This window comes from Propithecus coquereli, unplaced genomic scaffold, assembly GCF_000956105.1.
Source record: "Propithecus coquereli isolate 6110/MARCELLA unplaced genomic scaffold, Pcoq_1.0 Scaffold63, whole genome shotgun sequence".
NCBI classification, from domain to species: Eukaryota; Metazoa; Chordata; class Mammalia; order Primates; family Indriidae; genus Propithecus; species Propithecus coquereli.
Window position 1 is genome coordinate 3,550,588 of NW_012152285.1, and position 18,049 is coordinate 3,568,636.

At 33.5% G+C, this 18,049-nt stretch overlaps 1 protein-coding gene across 1 annotated transcript in view; it reads left to right on the plus strand.

The window, feature by feature from the left end:
• The window catches only part of PTEN (phosphatase and tensin homolog), a 90,745-nt gene that overhangs the window by 41,361 nt on the left and 31,335 nt on the right, over positions 1 to 18,049 (plus strand). Inside the window, exons 3-4 of the mRNA XM_012659721.1 lie at positions 11,412 to 11,456; positions 17,236 to 17,279. Coding sequence (XP_012515175.1) covers positions 11,412 to 11,456; positions 17,236 to 17,279 — 89 coding nt within the window. The remainder of the gene's footprint in view (positions 1 to 11,411; positions 11,457 to 17,235; positions 17,280 to 18,049) is intronic.

Sequence of the window (18,049 nt, forward strand, 5' to 3'; positions counted from 1 at the left end):
TGTTGGCTGGTGGCTTAACGTACAGTCTGTTCTGGAAAACATCCCATGTGCACTTCACAAGAATATGTATTGTGTTATTGTTGGATAAAGGAATCTGAATATGGCTATTAGATCTAGTTGGTTTATTGTGTTGTCCAGTCCTCTGTTTTCTTACCTATCTTCTGTCTGGTGTTGTCTGTTGCTGAGAATGGGGTATGGAAGTGTCTATTATTTTTAAACTATTTCTCCCTTCAATTCTGTGAATTTTTGCTTTGTATAATTGGATGGTCTCAGTTGTATATATGATTATATTTATTATAACTTCTTGCTGTATTGGTACTTTTATCAATATATAATTTCTTTTTGTCTCATAAGTTTTTTCATTTAGTTTATTTTGTCTGATATTAATATAGCCACCCTCACTCTTCTTTGCTTATTGCTTGTGTAGAATATCTTTTCCCATCCTGTCTTTTTCAACCTATTTAGGTCTTTGGATCTAAAACGAGTCTCTTGTAGATAGCATACAGTTGAATTTGTTTTTCTTATACATTCTGCCAATCTCTGTCTTTTGATTAAGTTTAACCAATTTACATTTAATGTAATTATTGAAAAGGAAAGACTTCTGCCATTTTGCTATTTTGTTTTCTATATGCCTTACAGGTTTTTTGTCCCTCATTTTCTGCCTTATTGGCTTTGTGTTTAGCTCATATTTTGTAGAGAAACTTTTTAATTCCCTTGTCATTTCCCTTTGTTTATATTCTGTAGCTTTTTTTTTTTTTGTGGTTACCATTGATAATTACATTTAATACCTTAAAGTTACAACATTCTAATTTCGATTTATACCGACTTAACCTTCAGTAGCATACAAAAATTCAACTCTTGTACAGCTCCATCCTCTTTTCCTTTTCAGTTGTTGATGTCATAAAATTACATCTTTATGCATTGTATGTCGAAAAACATAGACTAATAGTTATTTTTGTAATGCATTAGCATCTTAAATTATGTAGAAAACAGAAAGTAGAGTTACAAAGCAAAGTTACAATAATACTAGCTTTGATAATTGCTCATGGATTTACCATTTACCAGAGATCTTTATTTCTTAATACAACTTCAAGTTACTATCTAATGTTTTTTCATTTCAACCTGAAGTACTCCCTTTAGCATTTCTTGCAGGGCAAGTCTAGTGGTAATGAACTCCCTCAGCTTTTTATCTGGAAATATCTTAAATTCTTCCTCACTTTTGAAGGACAGTTTTGCTGGATATATAGTTCTTGGTTCACAGCTGACAGCTTTTCCCTCTACCCCCTTTCAGGACTTTAAATATGTCATCCCACTGCCTCTGTCCTTCAAAGATTCTGATGAGAAATTTGCTAACATTTTGAAGATCCTTTGTATGTGACAAGTTGCTTGTCTCATTCTCAGTTCAAGATTCTTTTTGTCTTTGTCTTTTAACAGTTTGATTGGAATCTGTTTTGCTTTGGGTCTCTGAGTTTTTTTTACTTGGAGTTCATTGACCCTTCTTGAGTATTTATATTCATATCTCATCAAATTTGATAAGTTTTTGATTATTGCTTCTTCAAATAATTTCTCTGCCTGTTCTCTTTTTTGCTGAGATTCCCAAAGTGCACATGTTGATCCACTTGATGATGTCCCACAGGGCTGTTAGGCTCTTTACTTCAATTTTTCTTCAGATTTTCTTTCTGGTCCTCAGATGTGGTATTTTCAGTTGTTCTACCTTTCAAGTTCACTGATTCTTTCTTCTGCCTGCCCAAATCTGCTTTTGAATTCCTGTAGTAAACTTTTATTCCAGTTATTGTACTTTTTAGCTCCAGCATTTCTTTTTTGGTTTTTTATATTTTCTATCTCTCTATCGATATTTCCATTTTGTTCATACATCATTTTTTGACATTGTCAGTATCTTCCTTTAGATTTTTGAGCATCTTTAAAATATTCATTTTATTTCATTTTGTTTATTTATTTTTAAAAATACAGGACACCATTTTGTGTGTCATCCTTGAGCAGGGGCTATGCTTCTCTGTATCGTTTCAATTTTTAGCATATGTGCTACTAAAGCAAGCATGATATTTATTTTAAAGTCTGTATCTAGTAAGTCTGCCATCTGATCTTTCTCAGGGACAGTTTCTGTTCATTTATTTTTTTTCCCTTTGAATGACTTTTACTTTTTGTTTCGTGTTGTTTTATTTGTATACCTTGTGACTTTTTGTTGACAACTGAAATTTGAATCTTAAAGAGTGGTATTTATGGAAATCAGATTCTCCCCTTTTTCTAGGATTTGCTGGGGTTTTGTTTGTTTCTTCAATTTTTCAGGTTATTTCTGTACTGGGAATCCAGCTTAAGGTGTAAATGGAAGATCTTCTCAGCCTGTGTTTTCCCCTGGGCATGTGTAATGACTTCCTAAATTCCCCTGTGTATGTGGTTCCTTTCCAATGTTATTATCATCCTTAGATGTCTGGCTCCTAAAAGGCTCCCAAAATAACTCTGGATCTTTAAATCCCCCGGAAACTATTTCAGCTCGTGAAGGTTGCAACAATGGCAGCCTGCTTCTGTGTCTTTACATCCGTGATCAGAAGCAGCAATTAGCAATCAGAACATAGATTCCTGGTATTTGGAGGGCAAGGTCCTTATTGCTAACCCTGACTCCTGCAAGCTGGATGCAGGTTGCACCAGGAACACGTGCATGGCTGCCTGCTGTGGAGGTGAGAGACGGGTAGCCACAACTGCATTAATTGCCAAAATTGACTCACATTAACTATGATTTACCATCTAAGCCTTCCCTTTCAAACTGAAAACCTTTGAGTAGACTCTGGAGTTCCAAAATAGTTCCATCAGATAGATTCTGCCACTACATTTGTTATCTTGGTGGGGAGATGGGTTCCTTGTGCTTCTTACTCTGCCATATGTATTCGACTAATTTTTTATTATAAACTTTTTATGTCATTTCTATGTATGTTTATATGTTCTTTTGACAAAAATAATTTTAAAATATACTCGAGCTTGTTTAAATCTGTTTTATAGGAACTCTTTGAAGAAAGTAAATAATTTTTTAAAATAAAGAGTGTTCTCAAATCTGTGAGTTGTTAATGAATTCAGATTTTTATATATTGAAATTACTTGAAGTTAGGTATAGTTAGAAAGATTTATATTCTAGATTATCCAAATTTGGGGAAATTACCTCTCTGCTTTTGTCTAATTTTTTAGTCTCTACTTTCCAAGTATCTATAGGCAGATTTTCCCATTTCCCTTTGGAAAGTGCTGTTTTCTTGCTTTTTTTTTCCCACCTTTCCATTGTGTCAGGCTTATAAGGCAATGAGCCAACTGTGGGCACAAAATCCTTGGGAGGAGAGAGGAGGAAGAGGGAGGGGCAGCCATGGTGAATGTTTTCCTAAGTAATATTCAAGTTTTTTAAGAGAACATAACCTCCTCCCCTTCGTAAAATGCTAGAACGTGTTCTTTTAAATAAGATTATTTATTCTCCTACAAGTCTCACTGTTGCCCACAGTGCAAGGTAAGAAATCAGAGAGTTCAAATATTAAAGAGAACACACAAAAAGTATGATTTTGCCAACCCACACAACAAAATTATAGAAAAATACTATAAAAGAAACAAGTCAGCATTTTTGGTTGCAGATGATATAAAGTGACTCTAATTTATGTAATTGGAAAGGAATTTTTTGAAAAGCATTACGTAGCTCATAGCTTAAGAACCAGGCTAGGAAGATGAGTAGAAGCTAGAAGCAAGACATGGCCAGGAGGCTACAACAAAAGCAGTCTGCTTTAAGACACTGCTGCTTAGACACCTGATATGCTAGGTACTGCTGCCATGACTCAATACTGGTGACTGTGCTCGTGAACTTTCAGCTCCTCTGGTGATCTCTGTGAGTAATCTCTGACTCTCCCGTACCTTGTCCTCACTCACTAGGATTCAGTGTCCAGAGCAAAAGGGCCTAACTGGTATCAGGCCTGTACATGTGATGAAAGAAAGATGAGGAAAGAGGTATCTGTTTCTGATCTCTGGAAATTATCTCCAAACTGGAATGGTATTTGATTGCTCAGCAGCCTAAAGATGACAAATATCCCCTACAAATTTGTCCTACTTTTACACTCCTTATCCTTTAAATCCTCTTCCCAATGGTATCTACAATTAAACACTTCATATATTCTTTTAAAAATTGTTTACTGACTTTTTAAAAAAAACAAATGGGAACATACTGTACAGTGTTCTTCACCATGCTTTTTTTCATTGAATATGTCTTAAGATTCTTCCATATTGGTGTGGATATCTGCCTGATTGTTTTATTGGCTACCTTTTATTCTATTTTATGATCGTATCATAATAAACAGTCCTGTATGATGGATATTTAGATTATTTCCAGTTTTTTGCCATTGAAAACAGTGCTCTAATAAACATCTTCACACATGTATCTTGGTGTTCTTTTCCGAGTATATTCTTAAGGTAAATTCTTGGCAGTGAAGTTGCTAGGTCCATTGCATCTGTAGTTTAAACTTTTGCCTTCAAAAATGGTGTTTTATGTTTTCACCAACGTGTTTGAGTGCTTCTCTCCCTCTCCTCCACCCCCAACCTTGGCAAACTGAATATTATCAAATTTTAATTTTTTGCAATTTGTTGGCCAAAAATGGTATCTTGTAATTTGATTGCATTTCTTTAATTGTGAGGTTAAGTAGCTTTTCGATATATTGACCATATGTATTTTTGGGGTATGTGTTTATTTGTATACTGACCCTGTCTTCCATGTATTTTCTTTTAGGTTGTTTGTTGTTGTTCTTAATGATTTTTAGGAACTCTCTAAAATAAAGGAAACTAGTTTTACTCTTTCTTCAGACACTACTATCGTGCCTGCCTCTGTTGCCATTTGAATTTTGTGACTACAAGGTTCAGATGAAGCAATGATAGTGCAAAGAGCTTGGTGGGTTATCTTTTGGTTTGAATTATTGTTAACTATCTGCTTTACTAATATGTATAATCACAGAATATCAAAGATTTTTCTGTTGATAGCTACTGTATCAAGAAATATTCTTTTAAAAATAGCCTTGCTTAAATCAGCACACAGAAAATGCTTTTAATTCAGAGAAATGTCATTTACCCACTATGCCTGATTTATTGAATCAGAGGAATATTCTCTTGGATAGAGAAGATGGAAGTCAGAAGGGAATTTAGGAATTCCTGCTTTTTTCCTGTCTCTAGCATTATACAGCTGTTTAACTTGTGGAATTCTAATTTCTTTATTGTTCTTTTTGGTCTGAGCAGTCTCCCCTCCTCCAAGCCTTTTCTTTTGCTTTTTTTTACCATTTTTGTATTCCTTTATATATGCTGCTATTATGTATTCATCTGTGATTATTCCCCCCCTTTTCGCTTTTAGATATGTATTTATTTAAACCTGAACTTTGTGGGCAAATTCTCTTTAGCTGTGTTGGTTGGTCTTCTTAATGATTTGTTTTTCCTCCTTTGTCTTTTTAAAACTAGAATCTTTTATAGTTGTTTATGTAGAATTTTAGTTTTTAAAGCCTTTAGTCTTTCCTTTTCAGATTGAGTTATGAATTCATAGCCTGTTATTTAAATGAAGCTTTTGAAATCTGTTTTACTGATCTGTATCATATCTAACTATGCCAGTATTTCCTTCCTTGTGTGACGTGAACTCTAAAATTATATGAACACTTTCTCCCTGTTTCCTGGCATTTCCACTCCAAGTTGTTCCTCATTCTTAGTTAGAAATATGACCAGAGTTGTAGTTTCTTTCTATTCTAATAACAAAAGAAAATCAAGCATATTAAGAATTTGTTAGAAAACTGCATATAGTTAAAAATATTTTTAGTAGATATTTTGACAGTTGTGAAGTCCCTAATTTTTACTGTGTCTTTCCTCTGTTCCAATTTTATGCTCTATTCTAAGAATATACCCACTTCTGTTACCTGATTAGGAGGCATATGTATTGTGCTCTAGTGGATTTTTTTCATAGATAGGTATCTTTTAGATCTTTGCTATCCAATGTGATAGCCACTAGCCACATGTAGCTATTATGTTTAAATTTAAATTAATTAAAATAAATAAATTTACTTACTTGCACTAGCTACATTTCAAGTGCTCAATAGTACATGTGGCTAATGACTACTGTATTGGATAGCACAGATACAAAACATTTTCCTTTTGGACAGTACTATTCTAGGCAATTGGTGCTGTTTTGCTTCTCATTCTAAAACGTTCTAATTCCTGAAGATAATATATTCCTTTTATTGGTGTTCTCTAGAATTAACCAAAAGAGATTTGAGATTTTTTAAAATGTGGGTTACATTTTACAAACTGATACTTATAAATCAGAGGCTATTCATATTACATTTAAAATCAACTTTTTGAGGTATAATTTATATATAATAAAATGTACCCATTTTAAGCATACAGTTCAATGAGTTTTCACACCCCCCCCCCACCATGTTCACACCATAAACACCACCACAATAAAGATTTAGGACATTTGTGTTATAAAAAGTTTGCTCATGCCCGTTTGCAGTCAGTCCCCAAACTGGTCCCGGCCAATCTCTAATCTGCTTTCTATCACTGTAGACAAGTTTTGCCTGTTCTGTACTATATAACAGAATTTTATGTAAATACACTCTTAAAGTATATACTCTTTTTGTGTCTGGCTTCCTTCTCTTAGCATCATATTTTTGAAATTCATCTCTATTGCTCATATCAGTAATTTGTTTTTATTGCCAAGTAGTATTCCTTTGTATGAATATGACCTACATTTATCAATTACCTATGGTAGACATTTGAGTTGTTTTCAATTTGGGTTTATTATGAAGAAAGCCGCTGTGAGCATTCATGTATAATACAAAATTTTGTGGACATATATTTTTATTTCTGTTCATTAAATATCTATGAGTGGAATTATTGAGTTGTATGCGTCAATGGAACAGAATAGAGATTCCAGAAAAATTCACATTTAACGTTTTTGGCAAAGGTGCTGAGAGTCTTCACTGGGGAAAGGATAATCTTTTTAACAAATAATACTGGAACAACAAAGAAGACAAAGTGAATGTTGACTTACACTTCTCATCATACAAAAAAATTAACTTGAAATGAATTGTAGACCTAAACTCAAAAGTAAAATCTAAAACTATAAAATTAGATAAAAACACAGGAGAAAATCTTCGTGACCTTTGGTTTAAAGATTTCTTAGAACATGCTAAATTTACCATACAAGAAAAAATGGACAACTTGGACTTCATCAACATTAAAAACTTCTGTTCTTTGAAAGACTCAATTAAGGAAATGAAAAGGCAAACACAGTTTTGGAGAAAATTTTGCAATACATATATCTTACAAAGGACATGAACATATATATATAAATATATATAAAGATGCTCTTACAACTTCATAATGAGAGGATAACCCCATAAAGAAAAGGGCAAAAAAATGTGTGAACAGAAATTTTACAAAAGAAGATATATAAATGGTCAAGAAGCAAACGAAAAGATGTTTAAAATCAATCATCAGGGAAATGAAAATTTAAGACACAAGGAGATACTGTTTCATGTTTACTGGAATGGATAAAACTTAAAGGGCTAACAAGGGTTGGCAAGAGTGTAGGTCAGCTGGAATTCTTATGCATGTTGGTAAAAACACAGAATGATACAATTTCTTTGGAAAAATGTGTGGCAGTTTTTTATATTATTTTTGGTGGCCTTCTGAATTTCTTCAGTGAATTATAGGTCACTTCCTCCACCGTTTCTTTTTCCTCCAGTTCTACACCTCTTTAGAGACAGTAGAGTTTCTTTAGTACTGGGAATCACTAGTTTGGAGCAGAATTATACAAAGCTGTTATTTTTGCTTTTTTGTTTAAGTTGAGGTGATATAGGAGAAAGCAGTACTATACAGGTAAAGAGTTGCCAGTACATTTTCAACAAGATAGTTACATTCCTTGTATTGGATATATGACTGATAAAGTAATTCTAACAACATGAAGATGACCAAGAGACAGTTAAGGATTAAAATGCTTGGAAAGGGGGTCAGGTATGTGTTTAAAAAAAAAAAAGCCCAGTTCCAAGTATTAGTAATATCAGTAATAGCTATAGTTATACTAGGGTTCTAAGAGCAAATGTTGATTAAGCATGAATACAGCAGGGGAAATATGTATATGGTTACCAAATAGTAAGTTAACTACAGGAAAAACTAGCAAATATTTTTTTTTCATATGCTAATTTTTCTTTTTCACCTATTTTAGGATTAGTGGGAGCTGTCCAATGTCGTTAGGCTGTTTTCTTAAAAGCTGGTTCTTCACTGGGTTTATCAAGCTGCCAGGAGCATTCATTTTGTGGTTGTCATTACTTCAAGTTTTGTTACCACTGTGTCTACAGTAGTGCTTGTCACATAGCAGATGCTCAGTAAATATTTGTTAAATTAATTTTTTGAAAATACAATCTGCCACACCTTTCTTCTTCAGTCTCCAATCTTCTGTTGAGATCATCCGGTATATTTTGCTTCTCAGATATTGTACTTTTGAGTCCTAGAATTTCTATCTTTTATATTTTCTACATCTTCTCTGAGACTTTCCATCATCTTTTCACTCGTTGGAATCATTTTCCTTTACATCGTTGTACATACTTGTAATAGCTACTTTTAAAGTCCTTGTCTGCTAATTCTAACATCTAGTTCATCTTGGAGGCTGATTGTATTGACTGGTTTTTTTTCCTTAGTAATAAGTCACATTTTTCTGCTTTGTCTAGTCAATTTTAATTGTGTGTTGAATGTTGTCGGGGATCTGGATTGTTATTTCCTTTAAGGGTGCTAAGTTTCTTTTTGGCAGGCATTTAAATTAGTGGTTGATCTGGCATTTGTCAGGCTTGGTTTTCGCTGTTAAGGCAGGCCTATTTCAGATTTGTCTTTTGTCTTAGTACAGTGGTCCCCAACCTTTTTGGCACCGGGGACCAGTTTCATGGAAGACAATTTTGAGGGGAGGAGGGTGCAGGGGGATGGTTTCCTGATGATTCAAGCACATTATATTATTGTATAGTCAAACCTTTCTGCTAATAATGATCTATATTTGCAGCTACTCCCCAGCAGTGGCATCACCGCCTCAGCTCCAGCTCAGATCATCAGGCATTAGATTCTCATAAAACATAGATCTCTTGCATGCACAGTTTATAGTAGGGTCCGTGCTCCTATGAGCATCTAATGCCAACGCTGATCTGACAGGCAGAGCTTATGTGGTGATGCGAATTGTGGCTATAAATACAGATGAGGTTTTGCTCGCTCACCTGCTGCTCACCTCCTGCTGTGTGGCCTGGTTCCTAACAGGCCACCACTCCCCTGCTGTGTGGCCTGGTTCCTGCAGACTGGGGGCTGGGAACCACAATGCTAGTACATGGTCCTTATACCTGAGATGTTGCCTTTTTGGAGTCTCAACTGAATATCTGGGGTGCCCAAGCTAAAAGCAAGGCACCCCTTTTTCCTTAAAGACCACAGCCTATTTACAACTGTAGTTATGATATAAAAGTAAGTTATAAGTATTGCTTGTACTACCGAATAACATAATTTTTCATATTAAAGTTCATGGACTCTTTTTTTTTTATCCAACTCACCACACACATATTTTTGGACTTCCTCTCCATCCTTCCTCCTCCCAGTAGTTTAATTGTAATTAATTGTAATTTTGGTTATATCAATATTGAATTTGTATGTGATTTATATCTAGATAAATGCCATTCACAGTTTAGCATTATAGTATATTGTGACTGCTTTTTCCTGCTTGTGTTGTTTTCCCTGGAGTTAAAATTTCTCTTTTTTTTTCACTTGTTTAGTTTTCAATGTTCTTAATTTTAATTCATAAATTTACCCCTAATTGTATAAATCTCTCAACTTATTTGAATCTATTTGGTATTATGTCAATTTCATCTTCTTCAGAAGCCTTCTGATCTGCCCTAATCTGGATTAATTGCTCTCTAGACTTGCTGCATGGCTGTCTACTTGAGATGTCCCTTCACCGTCATTCTGGGGATTCTCTTTTCCTCTTCTACGACTTGGATTCTTCAGTTCCTAGAACCTATTATCTTTTTTCATGGTATCCCATCCTTGTATTGCTGGAGCGCAGTTTTTAGTAACTTAGAATATATGGGAAGCAAAATTATTCTTGATTTTGCTTACTTTAAAATGCCTTTATTATATACTCACACTTGAATTATATAGTCTGTCTTGGTATACAGTTCTAGGCTGGGAATAATTTTTCCTCAAAATTTCTTCCCAGTTGTTTTTTAGCTGCTAATGTTTCTGTTAAAAAGGGTAATGCCATTTTGATTCCAGATTATTTTTATAAAACCTGTTCTTAGGCAGCTTTTAGGGTCTCCTATTTGTTTTGTCAGTATTCAGAAATTTCACAAAGATATCTATGCCTCAGTTTGGGTCTGTTTTCATCAATTTTGCTGAGTGCTAATGCACCCTTTCAGTTTGAAAACATGTCCTTCAGTTTGGGATATTTTTCTTGAGTTGTATCTTTGGTTTTTTTCTCTGTGTTCTCTGTCTCTGGAACTCCTAATCATATGTTGGATATCCTGGACTCTTTTTTTTTTAGTCTTCTGTTTTTCATTTGTTGTTTTATTCTATGTATTCTGATAATTCCTCAGCCTTGTACCCTTCTAAACCCTTATTGCCTACGTCATAGGATTTGAGGATTAAACAAATTTATATACATAAAATGCTTAAAATAATGCCAGGCATGTAGCAAGTACTTGTGTTAGCTGTAGTTGTTGTTGTTTAGTTTCATAACTGTCTTGAGGTCTTTGGTCTTCATTCTTTGACTTATTAACTGTACATGACTTTGGGCAAGTCCTGTAATTTCTTTGAGACCTACTTCCCTCCTCTGTGAAATGTAAATAAGGTCCACCTCTCAGAGGTTTGTGAGGGTCAAATGAGAGTATATATGTGAAAATGCTTAATAAACTTTGTACAGAGGTAATAGTTAATATGTCTTTCAAATATCAAAAGTCTGATTTTCTGGGTTATTTTTAAAAGTACTTGATGGCTTATGACTTTCTTGCAAATCTGAGTTACGTGAACTTGAACTAAATGCTAAAGCTGCTTTTTAAAGAAGTTATGTCTCACTATTCCATCTTATGTTAGGCTGAAGACACAATTATGAAAATATTCATTGTATGAAAAGGTCTGGCTTTACTTCAGATTGTATAAATCTGTGTAATGTAATAATTATATGAGAATGACATGATTACTAGCTTAAACCCATGGAGGGGATAGTTATTTATTTATTTATTTTTACTTAAATCGTATTAAGATTAGGAAAAATAGAATTTGTCTTTTGGTTTTTCTCAATAGTATTAATGTAATTTCAAATGTTAGCTCATTTTTGTTAATGGTGGCTTTTTGTTTGTTTGTTTTGTTTTAAGGTTTTTGGATTCAAAGCATAAAAACCATTACAAGATATACAATCTGTAAGTATGTTTTCCTATTTGTATGCTTGCAAATATCTTCTAAAATAACTGTTAAGTAAAAGTTATTTCCTTGTTAGAATGAGGTAGAGTTCAAGATACATTTTAATAGAACTGTGCTACTAAAGCAATTAGTTCAAGAAGTCCGATTGAAAACGTTTTTCAACCTTTTTAGATTTAGAAAATGTAGTGATGAGGTAAAACAATGTTGGCACAGATTCATGTTACTTGATCTACTTTAAATGACTTGGCATCTAGCCCATCTTTGAGCCCATAACCACGTGGTAATTTGAAGTGTTATTCACAGTAGAGCTTCTGTGAAAGCATTAATGGCATCTTCCATGGAGGTATGCTCCTGAGCAAATATAATTCTGTTTATTTTGTGTCTGTAGGTCAATTGACTGAAAAAGTTATTAGGGTATTCTCTAACTGTATGTAACACATATATATTATCTAAAATTGTTGAATTGGGTGGTTTCTGTAGTCTGGGGAAGGATTTTAAGGATTGCCCACTTGATAGAGCTAGTTGACCTTATCTTATTGTTTTTTCTTTTGACTTTGGGAGTAGAGATGTGAAAAGGAAAAAAAGGAAGGAAAGAAAGAAGAAAATCTTCACCATTTTTGAAGACTGTAATTCCTTCCCTAAATATTGCCAATTTTCTAATTTTTTAAAAATGGCACATAAATATGTTATTTTTCTACCTGCCCTTTCTCTTTCCCATGTGATATCTATAAATTATGAATAAGAAATTTTTTAATGTAGAATTTATTTGTCAGGTGTAAGATCAAGATTCTCTTCTGTCTCTGGCAGGCATTTAAATGTTTACCAAAAAGGATGAAAGATTCTCTCTGTCTTGTTGGCTTGTGGGATGTTGTTTTTTTATCTTTAGTTTAGTGATCTTTCTGTTCTGACAAGACCTCAAAAGCACTGAGAGTGAGTAGACACCAATATTGTTGTTACTCGTAATGAGTTTTCACTGATTTTGTCAGAGTCACAAAGGAGCAAACATTTGTTGAATGCTTACTGCATGCTAGACATGATAAAACATGTTGAGGAGTATGGAGGTGAGTAAGATGTAATTCCAGTCCTCAAGTAGCCTGTAGTCTAATGTGAAAGGTAGACAAAGTATTATAGAAGAGGTAATTCTTGTATAGAAGAGAGCAAGAAACAGTGGAAATGGTAATTGCACCCCATAGGGAAGGAAGGTTCCATAAAAAGAGGCATGTTTGAGCAGGGGTGAAAAGAATCTGTAGGGGTTGACCCTCAGGCCTAGGAGGAGAGGAAATGGCATTGCAGGCTGAAGGAATGACAAGTAAGAAGCTTATTGGCATAATAGTGTTTAGATTTTAGAATATGGCAGATAAGTCATTATGATCAGATTGTGATATGTGTGTGGGGGGGGGAGAATTGTGGTGTTAATAGGTAACAAGATGAAAGAAAGTAAAAGGTACTATAGAAACTTAAGTTTAGGTGGGCCTAGTTTATAAATGGTCTGTGCATTTAGAGTTCTTCCTCTTTTCCTGATTAACTTCTACAACCCTCATGGCAGATGCCATAGTATTTCTCTGAAGGAAAATAAAAACCACAAAACTTTGTACTTTTTGCACAACTAGATTCAGAAGTTAAATAAAAAAAGGAAAAGAACTATCAAAAGCTGAATCCATTAAATGAGTCACTTCAGGCTTAGACTCTCAGGATTGGGCATTTAGAAAGCCCTGAAATGGAGGTTGAAAGACTCTAAAAACAAATTCTGCCTTTTTCAAAATTTTATTCCAGTTTAACATATCCAAAGAAAGGGAAGGAAATTCTTTTCATTCCTGTATGTAGTGGCTTCCTGCTTCCAGAATTTAGGACTTAGGCTCAAACTATCGGTATTGTGGGTCACTTACACCATTATGGTTAAAGTTGGCATTGGGGGATAGCCAAGGAAATTGACTGCCTGTTTGTTTTTGTATTTCCAGACATTGGACTCCCAAGTTTATGAACTGTCTCTTTAGTAGTTGAGAATAGCTTTTAATGTATATATTTTAACACACTTTCCCCACGTGGAATCATAGACTTTCAGAACTGGAAAGTACCTGACAGAGATTTAGTCCAACCTTCTCATTTTACAGATGAGGAATCTGAGGCCTAGAGAAGTTAAGTGAGTTAAACAAGGTCACACAGGTACATATGGTAGTAGACCATCGACTGTTTATGCCAGTGTTCCCTTTGGGTTTTTTGTTTGTTTGTTGTATTTTGTTTTATTTGTTTTAACTTCCCCAAATTTTACTGACATCAGAAGTTTCTAGAACCACCAAGTTGTAGCATGTTTTGATTTCTAATGTCACTTTCCCATCTTCTCTACCTTCTTTCTGCTCTTGTTTATATTTCTTGTTCTGGGTGAGTCTGGCAAGCATCAGGTGTTTCTGTTTTTTTTTTTTTTTATTTTTAGGATAATAATTACATGTGATGTATATATCTTTGCAAACATATATAAATTTGAAGATCTGAAAATATTTGTACTAGGCATACCCATAATTAATAGTATGTTAAACCTTTCATAGGAATTATGATATACATGGATGAAGAAGAGTTCTTAATTTGGACTTTCTAATAATTAAACTCTATCTGTTTATATCTCTGTATTTTTTCAGGCATTTAAGAAAGGGCACAATTAGTCTCATAGCATTAACCAAATTCAGGCATACCAATGCTTAGTTAAATTAATCAATTTGTTTTGTGCATGTATATTTCATTTTTGTTTCTTTCATATAATCTGTACTCTGGAAGGGATGCAGGAAGGAGGGCAGGTAGGGAATAAAGGCATATGTAATTGTTGCTTTTGGGAAAGTAAAGTGTATACTGGTTACTAATTTTTGAAAGGTATTTACTATACTTCACTGCATATTCTATTTGATATACTTTATCATTTTGTGGTAAACCTTTAGTTGTTACTAATTTTTATCTATTAAGTTTTCTTTTGTAAGATAGGGATAGCTTCATTGAAGAGAGCAAAGAGGAAACCTACTTACCTAGCTAATTCTATGGCAAGTCTACAAGTCTTACTTCTCTGGAAGCTTTTCCCATTAATCTCATCCCTTTCTTTACTTTGTCTACTGCTTCATAAAAACTCCTTTTCAATGCTTCTTCATTTCTCTTGTCTCATATAAGCCAGTATGAGATAATGATGAAAAAAAGTAGTATCTTTTAAGTTGAATTTTAGTTATAAGGAAATATAAATGGTTAAATTTAAATGGTTAAACCACATTTGCTATTTGTGTGTCTTTAATTTCAGTTTGTTGAGAGACGTAGTTATGACTAACATATTACAAAAAATTTAAAAGAAACTGTGTGTGTGTGTGTGTAAGTGTAAGGAGGACATTTATTCATCAGAGAAGATTTTAATTAAGAAAGTCTTCATCCTTACCCTGCCAGCTCCTTCCCTGAACACATTTATCCCTGCCAGTCCCAGCATACACACTCCCACATTCCCTATGCTTAACCTGTAAAGATTTTCGTAACTTTTTCTTGTTTTTTTACTGTCGCTGTTGGTTCTGTCTTTTGCGACAATTATTGCTAGGAAAGCTGGCTTTGAAAAACATTTATTATTGCTTTTGTATTTAAAACTTTTGTACATTTTATTATAAGTGGAATTATGGAGCAGTGGTAGAAAAAGTTTGACTTTTGTAATCAGAGATACTGAGCTTCATTCAGTTCTGGTTCTTTGATTTACATATTGTGATTTGGGACAAATTTTTAAGTGTTCTTCTAAATTTTAGCATTCTCATATGAAATGAGGAAAATAATAACTATTATCATGTTTGTGAAGATGAAACAAAAATATGAAAACACCTTTGTCAGGTGTGTGCATCTAGTAGACACTTAATAGTTGTTATTTCCACAGATATTTCTCTTAACAGTAATATTTGAGAACCATTTTATGAAAGAGATCTTAAGCAGTGTTTGTCAAAACAAATGTTCTGAGACCCTGAGAAACTATGGGAATTTTAGAGAGCTGAAGCAGCACAAAACTGTTTATTTTCTGTTCTGCTGTCATAAGATCAGCTAATTAAATTGTTTCCTAGCCCTACTTCTCTCTCCTACCCTCTAAGCCTTTATATCACTCCTTATAAAATATTTCATTATGAATTCTTCACCTATTGACCATTTTCCTCTTTAATCTGTACCAAAGAAAGTATAAAATGTGACTATTCTCTTGGTCAGTTCTCTTCTTGTTATGTTTTCATGTTTCATATCAGTGGGTATGAAATTATTTTGCAAGGATGCAATATATGCATATGTCATAACTAAAAAATCAATTTTCTTTCTAACAGAGCTTAATATACTAAATTATACTAAAAAGGAAAAATTTTGGTTTGAGTGATAATATGAAAGTTGATTTATTTCAGGTCTGGCCAGTTAGAAACCAGTGGATTGCAGTTTGTTTATAATTAGTTCAGCCTTCATTCAAATTTGGTTTTGAAACTCTTTAAAGTAGAGGAATTATATAGATGTTTTCAGAGTTTCTAAATTTATAATACAAGCCCACAGTCACTTATTTGAAACTCTTGGGGCGCCAGGCATGTTTCAGTATTCAGAATTTTTCAGTTTTCAAAAAGGTAACGCAGAAGCATATACTTTGTATTACATAAACAGTACATAGAATGGAACGGGTTTACTCTAAGTGTATTAGTTAAAGACTTATATACAATCTCACGATCTCAGATCAGGATCTGCTTCAATTGAGTTCGCCATAAACTTAGAGAAAATGTTAGATGTTTAGAACTTCCGGAATTTTGAAATTGGTTAAGGAGCTACAGTCCTTTATTTGTTTTAAAATGCAAAGTTTTTGTTTTAAATAACTTTTTAAAAAATTTGTTTTCATTAGTAGTTGGAGTTACCAGGATGCTACTGACTACAGCTGATAGGAGATCTCTTTCTATGCCTTTTAATATGTGTAAACATGACCTATTAATTATTAATAAGCCAGTGTACAATAACAAACATATGATCATTAAAAGGACAAATATTAGCATATTTTAGTAATGCTAAGTCATCATTTTACTATTCTGTACTCATTTTATTTTCATTACTTTTACACTTTAATTAAAATTTATAACCTGAGAGATTATTGAAAAAGATGAACTTTGGCTTTTCAAAAGGGAGAAAGATCTGGTTTTTAAAAAATTTAGTAACCATTGTGTCAAAATAGATTAGTATCCCTTTGCCCTTATGCTTTTACTATTTTTAACATATATATTTTTGAAGAATAGTTTGAGAATTGAGTATGCTCAACTGTGAGGTAAAGATAATAGTTGAAAATAGTCAGTTGTTTTCAGTTTCTTGTGAAATGAAAAATACATTCCTTAAAACAGCAACTCAAAGTACTAAAAAAAAAAACAGAAAAGAAAAATACGTTCCAGTAGCATGCAAAATTCCATAGAGGAAATTTGAAGGTATGGATGCAGCTGAATTTGCAGTATGTCATGTTAATAGCATCATGTTTCTTTTTTCTTTTTAACATAAACCTTTAGCTGCTATATAAGAAGTTTTGTAAGCAAATATATAAACTCTGTTTGCATACACTTAACCTTTTAAGACTCAGTTTCTTTAATTATAAAATGGGGATAACAGTATCTACTTCATCGAATTCTTGGGATTAAATGAAATAGTGAATATAAAACACATAGCACAATGTGTGGCACGTTATAAAGGCTCAGGAAATGTTTGTTTAGTTTGATATCTCCCCCCACCAAGTGCAAAAGGTAACTGTATATCACATTTAAACTTTTCTTTTAGATGTGCTGAAAGACATTATGACACCGCCAAATTTAACTGCAGAGGTAGGTATGAATGTACTGTAGTGTGTTGTATAACTTAAAACCAATAGACTATATCTTACTGTCATAACAATAACAAATCATCTAGATTATAGAGATATTTATCTTAAGAATAATCTTAGATAATTTGAAAAAATTAATTTTGCTCTTCTGCTTGAGAAACAAGTGTCACATAAACCTATTAATACCGTCAGGAAGATTAAAATGCAAAATAGACTAAGAATTAGGAGAAATTCCTAGACTAACAATAGAATAAGGAGAGCATTTACCTACTGTTTGAGGCATTTGGTGTAATAGTAAGTGATTATAGAGAGAAAGTAGAACTACTTAACTCTTTTGTGTTGAGCAATGATGTACAAGGGTGGGAAAGAGTATAATAAATCTGGATAAGCGGAGCTTGATAGATGAGAGGAGGGAGCTGCTTTAAATGAGTTCTACCCTAGGCATAAGTAAATTCTGTCTCAGAGCCTGCAAAAACTTCTACTTGTATTTGTGGAACCCCTGAAACCATGAGAGAACTGAAGAGTTGAGAAGCTCGGCAGATGTTGCATGATAGTCAAAAAGAGAAAGTAGGTGCTATGAGCTACTGATTGACATATATGCTATCGATCCCTCCTGAAAATCTAGAGTGGACTTTCAAACAGTTGGTTTGCGAATTCTAAATCACTAACAATTGAGATTTAATATAGATTCACTAAGAATGATTCCCCTTTTTTGGTGGATTTAGGCTATTGCTTACTAGGTAAAGCATCCTTTAGTTGAGGTTTATCTAG